The sequence below is a fragment of the Alligator mississippiensis genome, chromosome 6 (genome assembly GCF_030867095.1).
Source record: "Alligator mississippiensis isolate rAllMis1 chromosome 6, rAllMis1, whole genome shotgun sequence".
In the NCBI taxonomy this organism is placed as follows: Eukaryota; Metazoa; Chordata; order Crocodylia; family Alligatoridae; genus Alligator; species Alligator mississippiensis.
The window spans coordinates 90139000-90164481 of record NC_081829.1 but is presented as its reverse complement, the minus strand read 5'-3'; the positions used below and the strand labels follow the sequence as shown (position 1 = coordinate 90164481).

At 42.4% G+C, this 25482-nt stretch overlaps 1 protein-coding gene across 2 annotated transcripts in view; it reads right to left on the bottom strand.

Annotated features, from left to right (window-relative positions):
- Nucleotides 1-25482, bottom strand: part of GFRA1 (GDNF family receptor alpha 1) — a 219260-nt gene that overhangs the window by 87309 nt on the left and 106469 nt on the right. For both annotated transcript variants that reach the window (XM_014594635.3, XM_019485922.2), the window contains exon 4: nucleotides 1411-1750. In XM_014594635.3, the coding sequence (XP_014450121.1) occupies nucleotides 1411-1750 (340 nt within the window). The remainder of the gene's footprint in view (nucleotides 1-1410; nucleotides 1751-25482) is intronic.

Here is a 25482-nt window from a genome sequence, read left to right as displayed (position 1 = left end):
GGTACTTTTAAGGGTCACTATGAAGGAGCCATTTATGCAAAAAATACTTGGGAGTCAGGAGAGGCTTACAGGGAAGTGACTTACAGATGAGCGTCTGATATAGGAAGTGCTCAATGGGCCCTTGACAAGAGGGTGCTCCAGTCTGAAGAGCCTGGGCTACTGAGATGGCCATTGGCAGGGCGTTCAAGTAAACAAGAACTCCGAGTACACAAGGAGTTGCTCTAAGTATCACTGGAGTTAGACTAGCCCATTGCTTCCCAAAGACAGAGAAAAGAAAGCCATCTATGCCCACTCCCCTTTGCAGGTCCCCATGCTAAGGCTTACATGAGGATCAAGGTCAAAAGGTTTAGTACCCCAATAATACAGTAAGGGATCATAGTCATACCCCTCATTATTATTTTTTTACAACACGCACTGCAGTGCCTTTAAAGATATATACAAAACACAACAATAAATACAGAATCCTGGACTACATGAAGTTGTGTTTTTCTCTATACCCAATTCGCAACATTTGATAATTCACAGCAGGTCTGCTCATTGCAAACCAAGTGAAGTTCTTGTGTCGAACTTTATCAAGCTGGCATTGGCGTAACAGCTTTCCCAGATAAGCAGTACACCTAATGTATACTGGAAGTACTAGGGATGGAGAAAGCCCCGTATGCAACACCGTGACTGTGATGTAACAACTTGCAGGAAACTGGCTAAAAGCACGGCCATTCCTTAAGCTCTGCGTTCCACAGGGCAGAGGGGAGGCAAGCACACAGAAAAGGAAGAAAACTGGAAGTCAGACTAGTTAGTCAACGACTGTCTAGATACATCAATCTCATGCCTCTCTCTGTGGATGGCTGTGGTGGGGGGAGGGAAGGTGAAACAGTCCCAAGCCTAGTACAGCTCTGAGCTGGCTGTGTGAGAACTGGTCCATTGCCAGGGGGGAGCTCCCTTCCTTTGCTACCCACACCTTGCAGAAAAGTCCCGTGTCAGGCTGTGCATACAGTTCATAACTTATGAACAGTTACTAGAGCTTAAAGTAGAGATCGCATCGACTGCAGGGACTATTAATTGTGTTTTCAGCTTGTCATCTATGGAAAAAATCATTTCATGAAGATAAGTAACGAAAAGTTCCCTGCAACATTTTGTAGGAAACAGACTCATCTTTTTCATATCTTTCCTGGCGGTTAAAAGATCTTTCATAATGTGAGTGAGTGGTTATGAACAGTGTCAGAGGAAACACATACTGTGACCAGATGCTAGCTTTTGTTATTCTGTTAAAGATGTCAAGTGGGTTTTTTTTCCCACTGACTGTCCTATTCCCTGGTGGAAATTCTGATTCTTAGACTTGGCAATTTCAGCAGCTCCGAAAGGTTCTCTCTGATACCTCATTAATCACTCCTCTGCCATGTGCTATCTTACCTGCAGATGTAATTCTTCTTGCAGGATTCTTGTAAATCCAAGCAGTTTAGTTTCTCCTTGTCCTCATATGAACACACAGGAACAATAGTCTGCCGTCTCCTTTCTGTACAGGCTATGTCTCGACAGGAGCAGAAGAGCATCCCATAGCTGTGCTTTGGGGGGACTTTGTCGAAAAATAGCCGGAGGGCTTTATGACACTTCCGCTTGTTACAGATTTCATTAGACGTGCTGCTGGTGCAGGGGGTTATGTAAGCAGATCTGAATCTCTTGCAGGTATCATTCAAGTTACAGGCTTTTGCTGCATCCAAGCAATTGTTCCCTTTTGAAAGTGCCGGCTCCACTAAAAAAAACACACAATAATAGGAAATATGACAGATTTATGTTGTGAATTAATGTTTATGTCTATTTCACTGTTAATGAGTTCTTGAGCATATATTTGTCAGCTAACAAACCTTCAGTGCGAGAAACTGTGACTAGGCCTTATGTTTCTTGGGATAATAATTTAATGAGAGAGAGCAAGCACAAGCGCCCGGGCATGTGTTAAGATTAGAATGCTGGAAAATGAAGGATAACTAAACTAAGTGGCACTGCACTTTATCTTCTCTATAGAAGAAATAGTGTGTGCATACTAGGCTAAATTAATACAGGGTGAAACAACATTAAAATCAATTGTGTTATGACAGGAACAAATTTGGCCCATTGTGTAGCAACACAGTAAAGAAATAGAATCCTTAATCTGGTTTCTGTAAACAAAAATTACTTTGTTAGGTACTTATTTCAGCCTGAGCATTATAAACACCATACTGTAACTGTGTCAAGCAATGTGCTTATTGTTGCAGAGATTACGAGGCAAATAGTCCAGAGAGTTTGTAAGGTAAGTAGGCACAGTCCAAAAGTCAGTGAGTATTGCAAGTTCATCCTACAGGCCATGTTATACCTTTACAGAGCCTGCAAGATCACCTTAACAGCTCCAGAGGCACAACCTCAGTCTTACAAAGTCTATGAGGATGACCTGGTATGAAGATGTTGCCTATGAATTTACATGGTACAGTTAAAGACATAAGCCAAAACAAAGGAATAGTTTACAATACACCACAAAATGGTAAATTATATAGAAAGAAAAGATTTCACGAGCTCAGTCATAAGGCTATGAGTTGTTATACATTAAATCCAGTGAAGTAATAAGCTGGATACTAAAACATATCCAAGCTTAGTATTTGAAAGTAAAGAAAACTGGAGTTAAAAGCATCTTAATACTTCATCTTAATACTACATCATCTTAATACTACAAGTTTCTGGAACTCTATTACTAGCACTTACCACATTGCTAACCTGCTCCCACCCACCCCTCTTCCATACTCCCCCTGCCTCTCCAAACATTAATCCAACATATTAATAGCACATGAATGTAGCCCATCAGGCCAAGAACTAATCTATTTTCAGTCCAGCTGTATATACTGATCATGCACGGTACAATTATATATTTATTTCATATTCCAGGTCTTTGTCCATTCCACTTTATTGGGGAGCACCACCATGTTTTTTTGTATCTCAACTCCATAAAATACAAAAATATACAGATATAACACCTTTCTATAAACCAGCACAATGGCTTAAACAGCGCTGTATCTATATATCTGTATCTGTATCTATAGCAAGGCGACAAGAGAAACAGAAACCCAGGTAAGCGACAACAGGCACAGCAGTCCTGGGAGCAGGGGGGAGATACGTGCACTCTCGGGAGGCCTCACATGTCTGTACACTAATGCACATAGTACGGGGGGCAAGCAGGAGGAACTTTGCCTTCTGATAGCAGGGAAGAATTCAGACTTAGTGGGGCTCACAGAAACCTGGTGGGATCATACCCACGACTAGGCGGTGGGCATTCAGGGATACACAGTATATAGAAGGGAAGGACTGGGAGGAAAGGTGGGGGGGGTTGCCCTCTATGTCAAAGAGCAACTCACATCGTCAAGAATTAGCTTTGGGGCAGAGAAAGGTCAGGCAGAGGCACTGTGGGTCAAACTTCAAGGGGGGCAAGGTGAAAGGGATCTTACGGTGGGTGTCTACTACAGACCACCCTGCCAAGGGGTTGAGTTCGTAGATTCACATATTCATAGATGTTAGGGTCAGAAGGGACCTCAATAGATCATTGAGTTCGACCCCCTGCATAGGCAGGAAAGAGTGCTGGGTTTAGATGACCCCAGGGTTTAGTGCTGGGTTTAGATGAGTTGAACCAGGATTACTCAGTACAGCTTATGGAGGCTGTTAGGTCTAGGGATGTCATTGTCATGGGGGACCTAAACTACCCAGACATCTGCTGGGAGGAGCAGTCAGCCAGGTCTGACCGTTCGCATAGGTCCCTAGCTGAAACACAGGACCTCCACCTTATCCAGGAGGTGCACAGCCCCACTAGAGGAGATGCCTTGCTGGACCTGGTCTTGGCCACTGGGGATGACCTGGTGAGGGGACTGCAGGTCCTTGACCACCTGGGTGACAGTGATCATCGCTTGCTGGAATTCACTGTCCAGCGCAGGGTGTTGAGGGCTTATACCATGACTAAAGCCCCTGACTTCAGAAGGGCCAACTTCAACGAACTTAGGAGATTAGTGGGGGAGGCATGAGGGCCCAAAAGGTAGAGGATATAGGAGTCCACGAGGGATGGTTGTACCTTAAGGGGACGATCCTCCAGGCTCTGAGTGCGACAGTGCCCGAGAGAAAGAAGGCGGGTAAGACTGCTCTGAAACCCCCATGGCTCAGCAAAGGCATTAAAAAATGCCTGAGGGCCAAGAGGGAGGTGTACACCCGGTAAAAGGGAGGGGCTGTCACCAAGGAGGAATACTCCTCCTTGGCCCGTGAGTGTAGGATGGCCATTAGGAAGGCCAAGGGTGGGTTGGAGCTCAGGCTAGCGACCAGAATTAAGGACAACAAAAAGTCCTTCTTCAAATACATTGGGAGTAAGAGGGCACCGGGTAATGTAGGGCCCCTGCTAGACTCAAATGATAGTCTTGTGGCTACGCCAGATGAGAAAGCCGAAATTTTTAACAAGTTCTTTGCCTCTGTTTTCTTGGACAGGGACCAGGACAGCTCTCCCACCACAGGTAGGGACAATCTTGGGGATAGCACTGCCAGGCCTCAGGTCTACGCAGAAGTAGTTAGGGATCTATTGGAAGGGCTGGATGTTTTTAAATCTGCGGGCCCTCATGTCCTCCACCCATGGGTGTTGAGAGAGCGGGGGTCACTGCTGTGGCCTTGGCCCGCCTGTACGAGCGATCATGGTCCATGGGCCAGGTCCCCAAAGATTGGAAACTAGCTAATGTGGTCCCCATTTATAAGAAAGGGAGAAAGGAGGACCCAGGAAACTATAGGCTCATAAGCCTCACATCGGTCTTGGCGAAAATCCTTGAAATAATTATCAAGGATCACATCTGTGAGGGTCCAGCAGGAGAGATCATGCCCAGGGGAAATCAACATGGGTTCATCAAAGCCAGGTCCTGCCAGACCAACCCGATGGCCTTTTATGACCAGGTAACTAAATCCCTGGATGATGGTGTCGCCGTGGACGTAGTCTTTCTGGACTTTAAGAAGGCTTTTGACACTGTCTCTCACCCTATCCTCATTAATAAACTGAGCGACTGTGGCATTGATGCCTAGACAGTTGGATGGGTCAAAAATTGGCTGATGGGGCACACCCAGAGAGTGGTGGTGGACAGGTCATACTCGACCCGGCGGGATGTGAATAGTGGGGTCCCACAGGGCTCAGTCCTGGGGCCTATACTGTTCAACATCTTCATCAGCGACTTGGATGAGGGGGTGGAAAACACATTGTCCAAGTCTGCCAATGACACCAAGATGTGGGGAGAGGTAGGCACACTCAAAGGGAGAGAGAGAGAGGCTGCAATTACATTTAGACAGACTACAGAGGTGGGCGGATGGTAATAGGATGGGGTTCAATGTAGACAAATGCAGGGTGCTGCACCTGGGGAGAAGGAATCCACAGCATACATACAAGCTGGGGAGCTCCCCACTTGTGAGCACAGAGGCGGAAAAGGATCTTGGAGTCATTACTGACTCCAAGATGAACATGAGCCGCCAATGCCAGACCACAGCCAGCAAAGCCAACCGCACCTTGTTGTGCATCGAAAGATGCATCTAAAGCCGGTCCAGAGAGGTCATACTCCCCCTCTACGTGAAATTCGTCAGGCCACAACTGGAGTACTGTGTCCAGTTCTGGGTACCGCACTTTAAGAAGGATGTGGCCTGCCTTGAGAGGGTTCAGAGGAGGGCCACCCGCTTGGTGAGAGGGCAACAGGACAGGCCCTATGAGGAGAGGCTGAGGGACCTGAACTTGTTCGGCCTCAGCAAGCGGAGGCTGAGGGGGGATTTGGTGGCTGCCTACAAACTCGTTAGGGGAGATCAGCAGCAAATAGGAAGGGCCCTACTCCCCCCAGCAGTACCTGGGGTGATGAGGAACAATGGCCAGAAGCTGCTGGAGAATAGGTTCAGATTAGAGATTAGGAGGCACTATTTCACTGTTAGGGTGGCTAGGATCTGGAACCAACTTCCTAGGGCAGTGATCCTTGCTCCTACCTTGGGTAAATTCAAAAAGAGGTTGGACGAACACCTGTCTGGGGTCGTGTGATCCCAGCGTGTGCTCCTGCCAGTGGCGGGGGGTCAGACTAGATGATCTGTTCAGGTCCCTTCTGACCCCAAACTACTATGAAACTATAAGAGGTATATCAGAGCTGAAATGCAACATTTTCATGGAGAGCAACTTCTGATCTTCTGTATAGCCATGTAAATCCAAAATAAAAGCAAAGTTTTCAGTGGAGTACTCTGGATTTATATGCTGAAAAGGAAATTAGATTCTGATCTGACTTGTATTCACTGAAATTACAAAAATAAAAACCAGTATGAGTTAGACCTAGGGCTCGACTGTTGTCATTTGCTTCATCACTTAAATCATATTACTTTCAAACTGAAGGTAGGAAGGCAACTTGCAAAGGAAGTGGGCTTGTATCCAGTCAGACTAGGATACAGGCAGTTAGCTGCCTCGGTGACTATTACCCTGCCCTACACCTGCTTCAGGGTAGGACGGAATTAAACCTAGGTTTCCTTCTTCCTGGGCTAGTGCTCTAACCACTGAAACACTGTTATACAGAGGGAGGATGTCTCCTCCTTCAGCTGCTTTTTAAATGAATGAGCTTTCCTTGGTTTGAAAGGATGCTGAACTGTCAACCTAGAGTCTAGGGCAATGACTCCCTGCAATTCTGAATGAAGAACTAGGTTTGAGACATACTGTTTTCAACATTTCCTGCTAGTAAGCTTTGCACAGTGGCAATGTGGACCATGCTGACTGTAGACAGCTTCCTGCTCAGTGCACGGGCTATTCTGAACCTTATGCTGAGCTGCCTCACTTTCCCCATGCACTTTATTTGGATCCTGGATGTTTTACATGAGGTTTTGGATTCCACTCTGAGAGCCAGGTGCTTGAAAGTTAGCTGCTGATGTGTCCCAGTCCTTTTATGGATCTGGCCCTTAATCATTTTGTGTGTCGTTCCCTCGAGAATGGAAATGATTAGGCTTCCCTATATAAGAGAGGTGCTGTTTGTAAGGTGTTTAGATACTAATTGGGTGGAGCTATATAAGCAGAAATAAACAGCAAGAATTCATTGGTTGTGGTGAGTCTAAGGAATATATATTTTTATCTTATACTAGCGAATTGCCCATCAAGCATGATGGGGGGAGGGGCGGGGCAGGCAGGGACAGAGCACCGCATGCCACCACCCTGCGCCATCACCACCTTCCACGAGCAGGGGTGGGGGAAGCTTGCACACAGCCGCCGCCACTGCCATCCACTGCCCTGTGTTGCTGCTGCTCCACATCCAGCCACGTGCCACCCCTCCCCGCACATCCGGTCCTGCAACACCCCCCCACCACATCTGGCCATCTGTCTGTGTGGAGCACTCTGATTGGTTGGCAGCCAATCACAATGCTTACTGAAACAACCAATCAGAGTGCTCCAAGAGTGTTACAGACAGACACACAGGCAGACGGACTAAGCCCTTTAGAAATACAGAATACCGAAGGCATCATTTTAATTATTTCTATAGTTCTTTGAATAGCTATTCAACCAAAATATACCAGTATCAACATACGGGGACAGCAGGCATCAACACGCATTCAGATTTTATGTATAAATATAATGGTAATAGTCTTCACTTTCAAATATTTGGGTTTTGGAAACTTTGTCTTAGCATTATAATGTTAAAATGTTGTACTACATTAACATATAATTATAACCTTAACTCTAAACTCAAAGTTTTCAGCTGCAATACAGTATATAGAATTAAATGCTAAATGCAAGTATAATTACCATGTAATCTGTAGGGCATATAATTATAGAATATATGCATAGTACACACTAATTACTATGTGATTACAGAGTAATTACATGGTTATTTGTGCCTGGAAGACAAATGTTATGCTCAACCATTTAAACTAAGATGCCCTTGGATAAGTGGTTGGTATGAATCTGTAGATGAGCAGTGAATTAAAGCATGCCAACATGCATAGATATAAACTTATTACATCATACTTCATAACAAACAATTTAAAAACAAGCCAAACACAACTGTCCAACCCTGTTTATAATTACGTCAACTCTTTTCTTGCTTAGCCAAATTATGGCAAATGCTGTCATAGAATTAAAGTGCTTTAAATCCTAACAACTTAAAAAGAAAAAAACCCAAAAGTGACATTTTAACGATTCTTTTTGAAAAACAGCACAAGCCAAATTTAGTGAGAACATAAACAGTAGGGAAAAGTGATGTTAAGTGCAAGTTAAGCTAGATGTAAATTGTTTAGAAAACTACTCTGATGTGTACCTTCATTTATGTACTTTAGACAACATATACCCACAGGTATCTTATACATTTTAAGTGCTATCTTTGAAAATATCCCAAAGACTTCTTTCTTTCTAACTTAATCAAGCCTGTAACTTGCTGGGTTTAGTTACCTGCCATTTGCTCTCTATTTTGCTATGTATATACTGATGGCTAGAAAATGGTATTTAGAGGTTTGCTTTTGGGAATTGGCTTGTAGGTAAAGTAGATATGCATTAAAACAATGGCCCAGGGCAACAGCAAGGGTTAATTGATTTTTAAAAGCCTGTTTGTACCTTCAAGGCCCACTGTGTCTGACATAAGCAAGTAGCAAGCAGACGCACAGACTGGGAAATCGGAGACATGTACCACACTGCTCCATAACATGAGATAAGGTGGCACCAGGTCACAGTGCCCAGCTGCAAACCCCTTGGGATCTCCAGTTTTGGGGAACAGACCAAATGAGGAGGACACCAGAAAGAACAAAATTAGGATGTGTGCGTGTGATGGGTTTGTGAAATAAAGGAATAATGCTGACAGCACAGAATGTGGACAGTATGATGACCACAGGGAGACCAATCAGTGATGCCCAAAGATGAAGAGTCATCAAAGGAGAGGAAAAGCATACAAAAGAAGGGATTTCAAAGTAGAAAAGGGTCCCCAAGAGGGGAATTGGAGGCTGCTATGGACAGACGCATACCACCAGCCCGTCTCACCCACCCCACCGAGGGGGTAAGGAGGGGGAGGAGGAATATAGGGGTGGGCCTTGGCCTCCAAACTCCAGGCTGCTGACATCTGATATTCAAGAGAGAACCTCAGAGTGCAGCTCGTGTACTGGCCAGATGTACCTTGACTCTGTGAACCTGGGGACTGGTACAGATAGAATTGTTTTCATTATTTGTATCTGCTATCACTGTGTATCAATACAATTTGCCTATTATCAAATGGAGAGGTCGTGGCTGGTCTGAGGGTTTGGGTCTACCCGGAACAAGGTATCTGGGTCTTAAATCCAGAGCCAGCATATAATACCCTACAATGTTTAAGCTCCATATTACACCACATAGAAGTACTTTGCCTTTTAAACTAAGAATTATAGTATAGCAAGATATGCATCAGCTGTGCTTGTATTAAATAAGAATATGTAAACAAATTTTTCTCATTGTTAGATTTTACTGGACTATTAAATCATATTTTAATGTAAAAGTTAAAAACCGGAACCCACCATCTTTTACACTGGAAAAAGACCATGTAGCTATTCTTGACACACATGATCACTATAAAGAGTTAAAAAAAGATAACTACAAAGAGTTAACACAGTAATTACTGCATATGTTCCTGCAGATTACTTACATGCTACTAATGTTTAAGGTCAATTTTTCTGCCAGCTTCTGTTTTATGACATTCAAATTATGAAGACAAGCAGACAATTGGCACTTATTCAGTATTAACTATGCTAGTGGTAAAGCGGGGCCCAGCCAGGGATGTCCCCTTGCTGAAGGATTTCTGAATCCAGAGCTGTGCAAGCAAGACCTCTCTAATTCTGGGGACATAAGAATCCCTCTGTCATACGGCCTTGGGAAAAAAACTGCAAAGAGGAGACAGACAAACACTTCAGCAAGTAGAGCAGCTGTAGAAGCAACCAAAGCAGGAACCTTAAGAGCACTCCCTGTAGATTTGATGGGACTTTCTCAGCCTTTGCTGAGTTTTTTCTCCTCTTCCTCTGCATCCTCATGTCAGCTTCACCCTACACCCATCCCTCTTATTTCCTTTTCCCTGCCCTGCTACCTCTATGCTTTTCCCCAACAGGTATTACACCGTTCAGTTAATTCCTTCCTAACTAAATACGCCTTTTTCACCATCCCCCACCTCCCCAAAACAGGAAATGTGGAATTAACAGGGCATTTACTGTCATTACAGTTCACCCTGCTTGTGTGTTACGCTGCTTGCCCACACTGGTCTAGTCCAGTAGTGCTCACCTTTTGACCTGTGTGTGGGGTTGTGCCATCCAGTCCCCAGGGCTCCCAATGGATCCAGAAATTTGGGGGCAGGGGAGCAGTGGCAGCATTAATTGTCACCCCTTACTGCCAAATTTCCAGACTCACGGGTAAACCTGCAGGCTGAATAACTTGGCTCTGCAAGCTATACTGTGCCAGTGGCTGGTTGGACTTGGTGTGTGAGGTTGGGTCAGCATGCAGCTGGATCCAGGACACACGGGGTCGGCCCACACACTTGGGCCGGCATGCAGCTGGATCCAGGCATGCAGGACCAGCCAGCATGTGGATTGGACCCGCAGATAGATCCTAAGCGGGATCTGGCCTTTGGACTGACTTTGCACTACACATCCAACTCACAGGGCTGGAAGGTTGGGTGACACTAGTCTAGTCCAGTTAGACGGTAATCTCTTTGAGGCAAGAACTGTCTGCTACTCTGTGTCTGCACATGCCTAGCACTATAATTTGCATGACTCTTACGTGATTCTGTAATAATGATGATTAATAATAAACCACCCATTCTAGGCATATAAATCAAAGAGCTTAAGAGAGATTTTTCATCCTATTTTCATTGTTTGGCATATCTTCTATAACAGTTATTACATGCTCCTTATATTTATCACAAGTTTGGGCCAAACAATGAAGTTTCATGGGAAGAGAGAAATGGGAACCCCACCTCCAATATCCTTCCGCTTCTCTAGATCATCCACCTTTCATCCTCCTTGTATCTATTTTACTGTTTCCCATGGACTGCATGTAGAAGGCAGGGCAGAGTGGCACCTTAACCACCAGGCCTTGCCTTCTGCCTGGCTTGAAACTAACATGGCTAACTACCTCTCCCTACTCATGAGCTATGTCTAGCGAATGTTATGGCTGTACAGGAAGGTGCTTTCACTTCCCTGTGAGCCAGTGATATGTTGGAAAGAACTCTTAATGCATTCTGGGAGCCTCTTATTAAAAGTTTGCTACTAAACTAGAGGGAAATTTGAGATCATTTCCCCACCTCTGACTGCAATCTTTTTCTGCAAATATGACTTAAGCTACAGAATTTATATTAAACAACAAAATGGACATTTAAAATTCAATTTTCTTACAGTACATAAAAAGCAACTTACAGTGGTTGCCACTGAAATTACAATTGCTCTTTGAAAGTAATTAGCATTACTAGGCTACTTAACATGGGAATACTCAAAAGACTGCAGTAAATGCTAATTAGGTGAAAGGCAAAGCTGAGAGGCATTAATGGTGACCACTATGGGCTAATTCCTGCCCAGCACAAGTGCAGAACGCTGCATGTAAACACCCACTGATGAGGAGAGCAGGGGAACCAGATCCTACAGTGTTATTTCAATAGAGGTTACCTAATTACTTCTGTTTTGGAGAAGAATAAGGACATGCAGGTAAGATTCTCATTTGCATGCTAATGCTTGTCTAAGAAAATGGGTGTTATCAGTAAAGTGTTGCCAAACCTCAGTGGCACACAAACACAATGAATCAAGTCTTTAGAAAGTCATGAGATTAAGCCAATTATGGTGTGTATAATTTGGGGGTTCTATTTGCCTTCTAGTTTCTGAGGCTTTGTGGTACACGGAAATCACATTTTCAAGATCGTGTGTACCAAGAGGGCTAGACATTTTTGCTTGCTTATTTGTTCTAATGGAAGCTGATGAGATTTTGACATGATCACTTGTCACTGGAAACTGAGGCTTTATGAAAATGATGAACTATCACAAGATTCGGTAAGATTATGGTTGCTGGCAACTACTGACGTACCTGCGTTCCACATAATCCCCAGTCTCTTTTACCCTGCATTTTCAGAGAAATTATCAAGGCCTTAGGAAGCTTGACACTTATCCCTGCATGCTGAAGAGCACAGAGGGCTACATCCACAAGCAAACTTAAGTGCTTAAAGCAGGACGAAGGTGAACAAGCCCAACGCTAAAATCCCCAAAAGCCCTGTTCAGCTCCTGGCTAACTCAAGAGGCACCATGACTGAAAATCTTTGACACTAAAGTTTCCCATGGGCTTACAGCTTTGAACACCTAAACTCCATTGTAAACCAAGCAATCCTTGGCCTATCTAGCCTGAAGGCTTGATCTCTAAAGTGTGCATCACATCTCCCTGGATCAGGTTCTGCCTTAAATGCAGTGGCAACAACCTGCTTTCAAACCACGTCTAGAGAAGGAGATGAATCTCCTCCACCATATTTGATAGCTCCCCATTCAACACTCAGGGCTTCTGAGCTGCCTAACTGCTCCTATGCATTACACAGGCATTGGGGATTAGGAATTCCTCTCCGCAAGGACACCAGGTGCCTACGAGTATTCAGCAAGGCTGCGTGTCATAGTGCTCCCACATTGTTTTAAGATCTCAGGCCTAATGAATAGTTGTAACTGTGTCCGATTAGGGTTTGATCCTGTTACCCTTCAAGTCACAATTGTTTCTGCCTCAGGAGGCCAGTGCAGAAAAAGAGAAAAAAAGCCTCTGCCCAGGGCAAAAGTGCTGGACTTTGTTTCCGTGGAAGAATGGGAAACAACTATGGCTAGGGACAGAAATTACAGATAAACTGGTATAAGTGATCAGAAACCAGTTCTAATCTGTAACACAACAGAACTTCTTCAGTGCACATACACAGTTTCCAAAATGGCCAAAGTTGGTTTAAGAGAAACCTGGATGGATGCAGTATCAGACTTAACTGATTTAGGTTCAATTGGTTTATTGAACTTTTGTCCCAGATCCCCGCCAGATTCAAGTTACCTCTCAGTTCCCCTGCATCCCAGGATGCTTTGCACCTTTCCTGCAAAACCCCGCTCGCAGGGTAGTCAGGCAAGCCTTAGTTCAAGCTGTCTGCTCCAGCTGAGCAGGGCAGCATGCTCTAGTGCCCCCTGGCTTCTGGCCTGGGCCACTGCAGGCATGTGGCTGCATTTCCAGAATCAAAAATGAATGTCTGTTCACTTGCTTATTGGTTCAATCTACACAGTTTAGGCTAACCTGAGAAGACTGAATTGAATCAGCCTCAGGCTTTTTGTCTGTCTGTACTTAGGCAGAGTCTTCAAAGACTGAGGTGTCCCCTTGGTACCTTCTGTCTCCCTAAAGAGGGCTGTGTAAGAGCATTCTTCAGCTACAAGCCAAGTCCTACAAGCAGGCTAAGGAAATCTTGTCATGCAGCCGTGATTGATACCGTGGCAGGCAGTGTTGCCCCAAGTGTTATATGGCTGCCCAGGGCACTGAGATGCACGGTTACACTTCTGATGGCTGGTACAGGAGGAGCCCTGTAAACCCCACTCTAGACCCATTAAATGTCTGGTACGAGAGAAAGGGGACAGGCAGGGCAGACACAGCAGCGTTAATAGTGTTGTGGCCTGCTGCCTGAATCCATCTCTGTGTCTGCCTGTATTCACCTGCATATCCTGATCTATCATCTTTCATTTCCTGCTGCTAACAGAATGAAGGCTTGTATGAAAATGTAATTTTCTTTGCTTTACTGAGGAACACAGTTCTGCACTAAATTTTGACCTTAGTCACACCAATATGTAGTTTAGGTAAATCCAGGGCACTTGCTAAAATTAGTCCAGATTTTCAACAAAACAAAGAAGAAGAATTTAGTCCATTATTCCTAGTTTTATTTCTTTCTTCCAAGATGAGAGGCAGGAATGAAAGGATAAAACAAAGAAACAAACAAAATCTGCCAGTTGCTTCTCACGGAGCCAGTCATACTGCAACACAGATTTCAAATCTAACCCAAAGGGCTTGAAGGCAGGAAGGTCCTCCTAGTGCCTAATGGTATACCAGTTTTAGCAATTAATTTTGCACAGAACAGGGTCTTACACAAAAATCTATCCTGATACAAGTCATGTGCAGCACTGAATGAGAGGCTCATTTTGTGATGTGGAAAGCTATCACCAAGGCTTCAGCTGAGCTCTTTTAATTAATTTGACTTGGGATATTCAAAGTGACCCCCTGTTACTGCATATGCACCCAGATATACCGTTCCAGATGTTGTCTTAGTCAAATACTAAGTGGACAGAACTAAGACTGGAACCTGTGGCAAGCAACGCTATAGAACAAAATGTAAAATATTAAAATGCACATCGTCTACATGAGCAGTGGTCTATTGCATGCAAGTTCACAAGAAACAGAGACTGTTTACCGAACCCTTGCCAATTTACAGGGTAACTTTCAGCATTTCTTTTTATTACTGCAGAATTGAATTCACAACTTGTTTCCTCTTTTCCTCAGACTTGATTAATTACCATGTTAACATAACTACTGTTCTCAGTCTTATAATGGGCTCACTCTAAAGTGCTATCCTAGCAAAATAAAACAGGAAAAAGCTTCCAGCTCTTTGCTTTTGTATCGCAATCCTTTTTAATTTCACTATTTTTCACATTTATGTTCCTTTCCAATAAAGCCTGCATGAATATTATAGCAAATCAGATAATACAAGGTTGTGACCCTTGTAATTGATCCTTCAAGCTTCTTTTTACTTTTTCCAGTTGACATGGTAAAAATTACATTTATATGTGCTTGTTGACACTTGAGTATTCACTTTGTTGATCGTATACAGCGTTTCAGAGAGATTATATTCCACAATGATGAATTTCTACTGTTTTTTTTCCTTCCATACTTACAACACCATTAAGCATTAAGCTGTAAGCAAACCTCCTCTGGGGTAAAGAGGTAAGACTAGACATAGACATACCAAAGGCCAAAGCTTCATTCACTTCAATGAGAATGGTGCTGGAAATAGGGATTTCTTTATAAGGAGCTAACTTTTTGCTAGGATATTTAAAAATGCACCGTACTTATCAACACCATTCCAAAATAAAATGAGAACCTTAGTGTCTTCGTTTAATACAGTGCGTGCTTTAACAATATAGGCCATGTTACGTCATAGAATTGAGGTGTCTGTAATTAATGATTTCCAAGTCACCTGACTGCTGATGTAAAATGATTAATAGTGCTGTCTCAGCAAATGTGATCATTACATTTTTAATTAACCTTTCCAACCTTTTTGTGCCTTTTACATTTGTTATAAATTAGATCGTTACAGTTTTGTAGTTGTGATGTTTGATTAGTTTAAAACAAATGAAACAATAATCCTCGCTTTTAGTCAAACAAGTCCTTACTGTTACAAATAAAAAGGTATTGATAATAGTGAGAACTGTGATAAATCAAGATATAGGACGGGCATTCAAACTTTGTGGCTAGGTTCCCACCTAATTTTTGTTTTGGCAGCTTACTGTTATTTAATAGCTCTGGTTACCAGGAAACTGGCTTTTGAAAATTCTCTCTCTACCTAATTATAATCACTCTGTATAAATCATACAATGATCAATTATAATAATCTCAGATTCATACATTATTTAAACTTAGCATTTGAATCCACGCAGCAGGAGTGCAGGAAATTCCTAAGCCCCCTCTTTGCACACTAACAATTGCTTTATTTCTGAAGCAGTGCCAATTATGGGGAAGTAGGGCCAGATCTGCTCTTAGCTATTGCAGTAGAAATCTCAAGTGACAGCTGGATTGGGCCCCAAATATTTTTTTCAGGAGACAGATTCTGATCTCACGCTCAGGAAATCCTCAGCAATGCACTAATAAGCGAGTTTCTCCAGGCTTATACCAACTGAAGAAAGTGCTTTTATTAACATGAAACAATTATAATAGACATTATATTATATATACACTATAATTGTGCCATTTTAATATAAATGCACTTTAAAAGAGTATTTTGTATACATTTTTTTTCTTCAAGCCAGCTTTCAAATGCTAGGAAACACACTTATTGGTGGGTATGGAAAATAATTAACACTGTTTTCTAACTTATAGCTGATTAAAAGATAACAGAGGTCAAATTTGTTTGGAAAAAGAAGTCTGATATGTGTACAGCAGATACCAAGAGGAAATGATCTTTTACAAGGACTAAAACAAAATATCCAAACATTTTTCAATGAGACCATAAAACTATAATTGGATTTCAATTTAGTAATAGGCATCTTCAGACAGACCATTTTAATAATCTAATTATCTCATATGTGACTATGCCAGTTATGGTGCTACTGTTTCTGCACTACTTTTTTTGTATTCTGTCCTATTTCCATGTCATCCATAATATTTGATATAAACAGAAAGGTAGTTTGACAGCTTAGTCTGAAGTCAAGGAGTAAGCAAGGTAGAGATGCACCTTCTAGACTAACTGAATCAGACACATCTCTGATTTGCCATTAAATTGCACTTTGGCTGATTTTGATTTGAAAGACTTTTACGTTTGCATTTTTAATGCAACTATGACATTCTATGGATAGTTTTGCTAACGAAACACAATTTTAGTTTTGCTTTATTTTCATTAAGGAATGTAGCTGTAAAAATGAATTGAGAGCTGTGCGAACCGTTTCACATGAAAAGGACCAAAATTATTTGGCGATATATAACTAAATAACAATAAAAAATGTGTTTTACTTATTTTTACAGCACCATATTTCACACCCAGTTGACCCAAAACACACATCCAAATGATGAGATGCTGGAGGCCCAAGGATCTGAATTTTGTTTGGGGTCTCAATTTCTATAGCAAATGTGCTGCAAAAGGTTAAACTTTCAATAAAGTGGAGCCCAGATTTATGCCCCTAATTTTAGGACACAAATGTAAGTGGTCTGATTTCTGAAAATACCAAGCCCCGAGGATATCCCACTGATTTCTAAAGATGCTGATGGGGGGCTGATACTTTTGAAAATCAAGCTTTTAATTTAAGTGCTTATATAAGGGTTTAAGGATAGGATTTTCACCCAAGTTTCAAAAGAAGTCAACACTTCTGAGCATGTGGCGTTAGGCCCCTCTTTTTTTTTTGTATCTTAGTTACAGGTATCTTAGTTACACATATCTCAGTCTTGTGCCACCTGACCTATTCAGCAGGATGCTATAACGTAATAAAGCAGGCTGGGTACAAACTGAACCTGCTAACTAGAAAGAAGAGCTGTTCATGGGATAGTAGAAGTGGTTCCGGGGCCTACCACAACGACCGGAGAGCCCTTCTCCACCTCCCATCCCAACTGATTGTGCTGGAGTGGGGAGGTAATCCTGGTCAGCAACCAAGACAGCATCTCGCTGCCAGCTGTCAGCTAGGGTACAGTCTAGTGGCCATCCAATTGCCCTCCACCCCACTACTAGGATTTTGCTGAGGCACTGAGGACAGGCCTAGCTCCTCTCAGTCGTATCAAAACTACACTGTACACATGGCTTAGGGTAGGACGAGATTCTTTGCCAGCCACTCTTTTGTATTCTCCTAAATCTGGACTAGGTTAGTTGTGGGAAGGGAGGCAGGAGGACAGGGTTTGAGGGATGAACCATGCTTCAGAATAATGGATGCTCTAAATCAGGGGTAGGCAACCCCCAGCATGCATGCCAGAGAGTGGCACGCAAAGGCATTTTGCTTGGCATGCAAGCCTTGCGGCAGATGGCAGGGAAGGGGCCAGGGCTGCACTGCCACAACAAGGAACAGGCTCCTTGTGGCTCCCCGGCACATCAACATCTTACAAGTTGAGGCTGAGGGTGTATATTTTGGCACCCTGCCCAAAAACGTTGCTGACCTCTTCTCAAAATTATAAGAGCAAGAATGATGCTCACCCAAACAGTGTCCAGGCACCTCTAGCCAATCCTTTGAGCATGTCTTGAATGCTTTGTTCACCTGGACAGGAGACCAGAGCTAGTCCCTTAACTGTGCTTTTAGGTCAGCTTCCAGTTCCTTCTGCAAAGCTGCCCAAAGAGGACAGAGTCTGTGCTGATGGTCTGGCTCATTTCTCTACCTTGGGAAAGAGGAGGGCTCTTATGGAGCAGTTGTCAAGGCAGAGGAACAGAAAATGGCCTGTGCACGTCTAGAGCCAGCGAAAAATCACAGAACTTCTGCGGGCTCAGCTGCGTGGGACTCGTCGGTTTGACGACCGCCTCGAGAGAGCTACATCATTTACACTCAAATGCAGAAAACAAAGAAAAATGAAAACAAGCCTGTCAAGACACAACGAAAATTCAGTGAAAAAAAATATTGTAAATAGCAAAGCTAGTGTTTGTCTTTGATAATTACCTTTTATTCTTAGATTTAGAATTAGGCTGAGGATTACATCGACTGACAGCCAGACACTGGCACAATTGCACTTATGAGGTCATGCAGAGGTAAAACCCAGTAAGCCATTACTTCAGTTTAAAAATAAGGTAACCTCCACATGTGCAAATAGTAGCTTACAGTAGCTTCTCTGCATGCCCACTGGGACATCTCTAGCAGCGGCTCACTGCTGATGGCTATAACTAGGAGAAATGCCCAAAGTGCATATAGCCTCAGAAAAAATAACCCCCAAAAATGCTTATTGTGTGGTGCTCCTCTCTTGGTCAGAAAAGCAGAGGAAGAACAAGGCTTGGAGAAGCAAGTGTGAATCATATCTGACAACAGCAGTTGAAGTGATGAAGGAGGAGGAAAATGTTATGGTGGAGGGGGGATAAAAGAAATCCTTTCTTCCTTCCAAAGAGATCTTTTTAGTTTCTATCAGGTAAAGGCAAAGCAGCCACAACTTTTAGGCTATACACTGCTAACCATGACCACCACAGTTCAGGCAGCTCTAGAAGACACAAGGACAGATGCTGTAATCATTGTGGCAGCAGTATAAGTGAGGCTAAGGTTGCAATCAGAGGAAATGCAACAAGTACTGCAGCAGCTGTGGAGGCCCCGTCATCCTTTTTTCCTATCACTAATCAAATCTAATCGGTGCAGTTATCCGTCCTATCTACTGAACAATAAGATCCTCAGTCCATTGATCCACCACCAGCTGTTCTTTCCTCTGCTAGTTGATTGCACTACGATCCCACTGTATATAAATACATGCACTGCAATGTGAAATGCCCACTAAATCAATGAGATTGGTAACTTTTGTTTATGCATAGGTTCATCACTAATCAGCTTCAGTAAGCCAGAATGAGCTTTGGTTACTTGATCTTGAACGTGAGATGTTTACTGTGGAGCTGCCTAATTAGCTCCACAGTAAAGTCTCTGCATCTACACATGCAGCCCTATTAGGCCTCAGTAAACTAATAAATGCTGCTGTAGGTTAGTATTTGTAAGTACAAGTACTATCCTGCAGCAGCGTTATTTATTGCACAGCAATGCACGTGCAGATGTTGACAGGGCTGGTTGGGGTACAAGGGTGTTTCAACGCAGGGGTTGCCTGCCAGCTAGCCCCATGCTGAAATACTCTTGTGCCCCATCTAGCCCTTCTGCAGCACGCTGAGCTGAGCCCACTTTCAATTAGAGCCAGGTGTCCCAGCCTGAGACTCAGAAAGGTTGTGGGCCACTGCCCTAGTCTATACTGCCTGGTGGTTAGGGCACTCTCATGAGAAGGTGAAAGGGTGCATTGAACCCTTTCAGGCTAAGGAGAGCACTGAACCCAGGACCCTCCACTTCCTGGGAAGACAGTTATATAAATGAACACTGGCATTGACTTCTTTGGTTGCATTTAAAAAAGAAAGTAGCTATAAGTGCATTTTGTAAGCTGCCCGAGTATGTTAGAAACACTTACAACTGGCCAAACAGATCAAGGCCCTAAGAGGACTTAACCAATCCGGTGTACAGATCTGAAATCTGAATTTGCAAGTGGGAGCTAGGTGTCACCTGTTCATGTTGGGGCTGTTCTGGGCATATGCTGAACGAAAACTGCAGGGGTCTTTCAAGTCTATCAGATGTGAATCTAGGAATCTCTTAGGTCTGGCAAAAAAGCTAAATGAAGGGGTTTTGTAATTGCAGTTTTAGATTTAGGCACCTAAATGTGTTGGGTTGGGGGGGTGAGGTTCAGTATCTGGCACTTTGCATTCCTGCTTGTAGAGTATAAATGCATATTCGGGTTGGCAGTATACACAAAAACAGTAAAAAAAAACCATTTCTAATGGGAAGCGTTTAGCAATCTTAATGTAGTAATAATAAAGTGAAGCTAATTATTTTTGTTTACAGGCACTAAAATAAAATAAATGTCTTTCTAATTGGTGATGAGTAAACCTCAATAAGTTAAATGACAACAATAATTTACATTTATATAGTCCATTTCCTTCAGAATTGCTTCATGTTCTACTGAAATGCAGCCACTTCTGAAGTGGAGCACTGCATCTATCCTACATCATCAACAGCGTCCGAGATTTTCTAGAAAGGGAAGTGAACGTTTCTGCAATCTACTCTATGATGTTATTATCCAAGTTGTCATTTTTTCAGTACAACACTTGTCTAATACTCTCACTCTGCCCAAAAGCATTCTTGATGCTCATCACTGCAAGTTGCCAGGATTTCAGTTTTTATATCTCACCAGAAAGATCCTACTAGTACCACAGCAGCCATCGTGCTGTGCAGTTCAGAAGTGACTGAGGATGACCAAATTACCAAAATACTGTTTGGAAACGACTAGACTTTCTTTGGAAGTCATGCTCAGCTATTTCAGCATTTATGAAAACTATGCTGAACTTATGAGTACCACTGACATCACAGATGAAGGTGGTATGATTTCTCGTCTCAGAGGCTTAGTGCTTATCCAAACCTCATCAGTTAGGCAGCTGGGCAGATAGCCTGTAATAAACATTAATCTCCATTAGGCCTGTGCGAAGCAGCTAGTATTCGCTTCGGATTCGGACGATGTGGGAGACAGTGATTCGATTTGGTGATTTGAATCACTGTCCCGAATCGATTCGACTGAATCTCCAAATCACACAGGCCCATCCCCTGCCTGCTCTCTCAGCCCGGCAATGACTGCCTGCCCACCCCAGCTCCCGGCACTTTGAAAAAACAAAGCCCCCACTCATTGGGTGCTGCTGGGCGGGGTGGGGGCAATCCCTTCTGCCCCCTACTGTTGCATACTGCATGGGGGGCTCTGAACGAGCCCCACAACCCCCCACTGCTGTCCCAGCCCCCCATGGCCCCCATGGCTGCCCCACCCTCCCCAGCTCTGGCCCTTTAAAGGAAAAAAACCCCAAAACTCTGAACTCACAGGTTCCTGCCCAGGTGGGGTGATCCCCACTGCCCCCTGCTGCCCTGCACCACAAGGGGGGGTTGTCCACAAGCCCCCCCCAAAGCCCCAAGGTCACTGCAGGAGCTGGGGAGTACGGGGGTTTTTTTGGATTGTTTGTTTTTTTTTCTTAAAGGGCAGGAGCTGGGGCGGGCGGGGCAGCCATGGATTTGCTGGAGGAGCAGGAGGGGGTATGGGGAGCTCGTGGCAGCATCAAAGCTCTCCAAATTTTTTCTGAAGATTCAGAAAGCTTCAAATCGGTTCAGACCTTTTTATTGGTCCCCTGAGTCGGTTCGAATTTGGAGATTTGGCCACCGAATTGAGCCAAATCTCCTTTGAATCGAATCAGCACCCAAAGCTTCACATAGCCCTAGTCTCCATGTCTGTTCATCTCGTCTCTCCCCGGCTCTTGAAGAAACAATTTATCTAACCACCATAAGGAAAATATTACTGGGAGGGTAAGGTCATCAGGGTCTACCATTCCTCACCAGCAGCATGGTGATCAGGTAGAAGGAAGCTGGGAAGGATGGACTAGAATAACTGGCTTTCTCTTCAATCCAATTTGAGATATGAAATTAAGAGCATCTCACAGATGTGATCTCTTCCTAGTAAAATGTCTTATGACAAGAAGAGAGCACAATTACAATGTTTTCCAAATGCATTATTATGTTGTGGGCTTCATTTGTCAAAGGAAAAAAAAAGTTATTCTACCTATAACTTTCTTAAATTCTTAATGATAGTTTTCAATAACAATAATTTCATGCCTTGATATACTTCAGATATCTGGTAAAAAGAAAAAAGAAAAACAAATGGTTGCAAGACTAAAGCCCTGGAAAACTAAAATTTAGGTTATAATTACTGCCTACATTAAGAGATGTAAAAAATAAACAATCAAAATACTGGAGTGAAATCAAATCCTTCAACTCCATTATACACTATTACATAGTATGTGTATTTTACCATCACTAACAATAACTACGGTGTTCCAAAGGTTGGTAGACCAATGATGCTTTCCATGTACTCTTTTAAGGATAAATCCAATAAAAAAGCATAGTTTCTTCATCATTTCAAGAACATGAGGTGAATGTGAGATTAAGAATGCTATTAAAATCAACATAAAAACTTAACCAATATGATCAGTTACTAAAGCTAAAATATTGTCGAGAAGTACCTATAGTAGATTAGTGTGTCAGTAAATACATAAAATACAGAAGTCCCACATATTTGACATTTGAAGAACAAAGCTATCCATCAATGTCTTGGCACAGATCGATCAAACAGAATGCTACTGCTGAAAACCTAATAGTATGATGGTAATAATGTAGCCATAAAACCTCTACTCTATAATTGACTGCTTCCACTTCAAGCTAACATGTCTAAAACAGTGACTAATGTTCACCTAAAGATTTCACTTGCACTGAATGACAATCAGTTATACCTCACACTATTCTCAGCAGATTGCTTATGCTGGGTAATGGCCCAGGGATCGGAGCCAGAGCAAAAAAAGCCCACTTAAATAAAGAAATGTAAATGAAGATAGGTGTGATGGTTTCATCCACAGATTATCTTTTTGAATATGATGTATGATTTCTCATCTGGTTATAAATTAAAGCCAAAATATTAACTTTCAAGCAAGATGTACTTTTCCTAAATAGAAATATGGTGCTATAAGCGGGGACATAGGACATATGCCCCCCACACCCGCCTTGTAAGAATATCCAAAAAAAGGTAAATCAAGCTATAAAACAGCAAACACTTGATGAACAACAAAAAAATAAAACAGCTGTTCTAATCAATGCAATCAACAGCCAGAAAAGGTAAATCACATTTTCACTACATTTAAGATTAGAATACAGGCATACAATTACACTAATAATCAACAGCTGTTCCTGTGTATTATATTATAGCTCCAATTTATGAATATACATGTTTTATGTAGTATATGTTATGTAGTGACTCCCTAGTTAGGACTGCAGTGAGTTTTGCCCTTAAGGCAGGGTTTCAGGATATATATTACGTATGAAAAATGCAGTGTATACTTCTCCACATGACACCACTTGCTCTGTGAATGCAGAAGTAATTTCTAAAAATATACTAGTATATTAATCTCATTGGCCAGATTTCGCTTTGCTGTGGTGGGGCAGATCTGCAATAAGAGTGCAAGTCAAGGGAGTTAACTGGACTGCTATGAAGTCAAAGCAATACTCTCAGCTCCAGTGGAATAATTTTGTCTTTCCAAACATAGCTAACTACCTCTCTCTTTACAGCTTACTGTGTAATTGAGAATAGAATCTAATTAGAGTAGAATATTTTTAAAAATATCTTTGGACAAAGTAGATTTCTTTGACTCTAAGTCAGGAGATGGGATGTGTTTAAACACATATTTACATGTTTACTGAATTCTTGATGCTGAAAGAAGGAATTTAAATTTGCTGTGCGTTTCACTATAGCTGAACAAACCTAAAAAAAATTTAATTAAAATGTCTGAAACTCTAATGGACCATGGGTATACGTCAAGTTTCTCTGTCGCCTTTGATATATACTTAAAGGTAATTGACTAGTCTTACTGATGTATTTTTAAAGAGCTACCTATTGATTAATAATGTTTCAGTATTAATATAACCACTTTGTGTGGATCAAGAAACATCAATAGTAGAAACCCATATTTATCCACAAATTAACTGGGTATAGATCTTGTTGCTTTAAGCCAAACGGGGTGCATCCACTCATTACTTTACAAGAGGGACGACTGTAACAGTAAGGATTAAAGCAAAACTTCACTCGATTTTTTAATCTCACAGAAGGAAAATGCACCCTGTGACTTCATGCCCTTGTGGAGCTGCTAAAGAGATGATGTAAAAAGTAAAAGATCTGACCTACTTCAATTTTTGACACAGAAATAAAAGAAGCTCTTCACTAGATGAGATTGTTTCGTCTTCTGGTTCATATGGCTAGGCCTCTGCACCCACATGGAGTCCAGTCATGAACTGTTCAATAGATACTGAGGTCTACCCATGCAGATTTTGTATAGGATTGGGTGGCCTGATTTTTCATTTTGAAGAGAAGTTTAAAAATAATGAAGTGACCTGTGCATGGTATAGCATCGTGTAACTGGGCAATGAAAAGTTGTCTGGACCTGAAAAACTCAGTTTTTTACCTGAAACTACAATTCTGGGTGTTTAACAGGGCAAAAGATTACAGGACAACTTCTCCCTGAGACAGCAGCAGGTAAAAATTATGCAACTCATGTTATGCCTCTATGCTACGCTTAGGGCGTGCCTACATGTTGCCGTATAGTGATATTGCTATGGCGCCGTGCTTTAGTACTTCCTTTTGGTACTAAAGCACGGTGCGGTATGCAGTATCTAACACAGCGCACGGTTAGATTTTGCCACTATGTCACCGGAGTGGCGTGCTACACCGGGGAAGTGCACCGCTACGGCGACATAGCTGGTGATCATGTGTAGACCCACGTGATCGCTACATCACTGTAGCGCATCATATGGCAACGTAGAGCATCACTATGTCGCTGCAGGGTGACACGTCGATGTGCCCTTATACTTCTATTTATCTTGAAGCACACCAACTTTCCCTAAGAAGTCTATGAGGCTACATAAGTGCTTAAAGTTAAAATGTGCAAGCACAAGGGAGGGCTTAGAGTTTAAATTAAAAGTGTCATGTTTGTGACTCATAAAATGAGACTGTCACACATACAGAAAATTACAATACGATGGTTTCTTATAATGCACACTCCATTTTTGCCATAAATTTGATGATAACCTTTTACATGAATATAGTTCATTTCAGCTAAGAGCTCAAAATACTTTAACAAAAATAACTATTATTTCCATTTCATAAAAAGGAAACTGAAGAACAGCTGAGGCAAAGAGTACCAACAACCTGTGGACTCAAGTGTTTAAGCTAAACAGAAAATAATTCTGCTTTGACAAAATACAATAATTAGGATGTAGCAGGTGTAGCTGTAACCAAAAGCAACATTTGCAAAACTCAAGAGGCAAAGAATCCTCACCTACAGTATGGGCCTGTCTACATTTGGATAATATTTGAAGGTTTGATCCAGTGTTAACTAGGCATTAGTACATCAATACATGTAATCCTGTGCAAATCTCTAATGAAAATGGACACTATTCATGCAAAACAGGGCC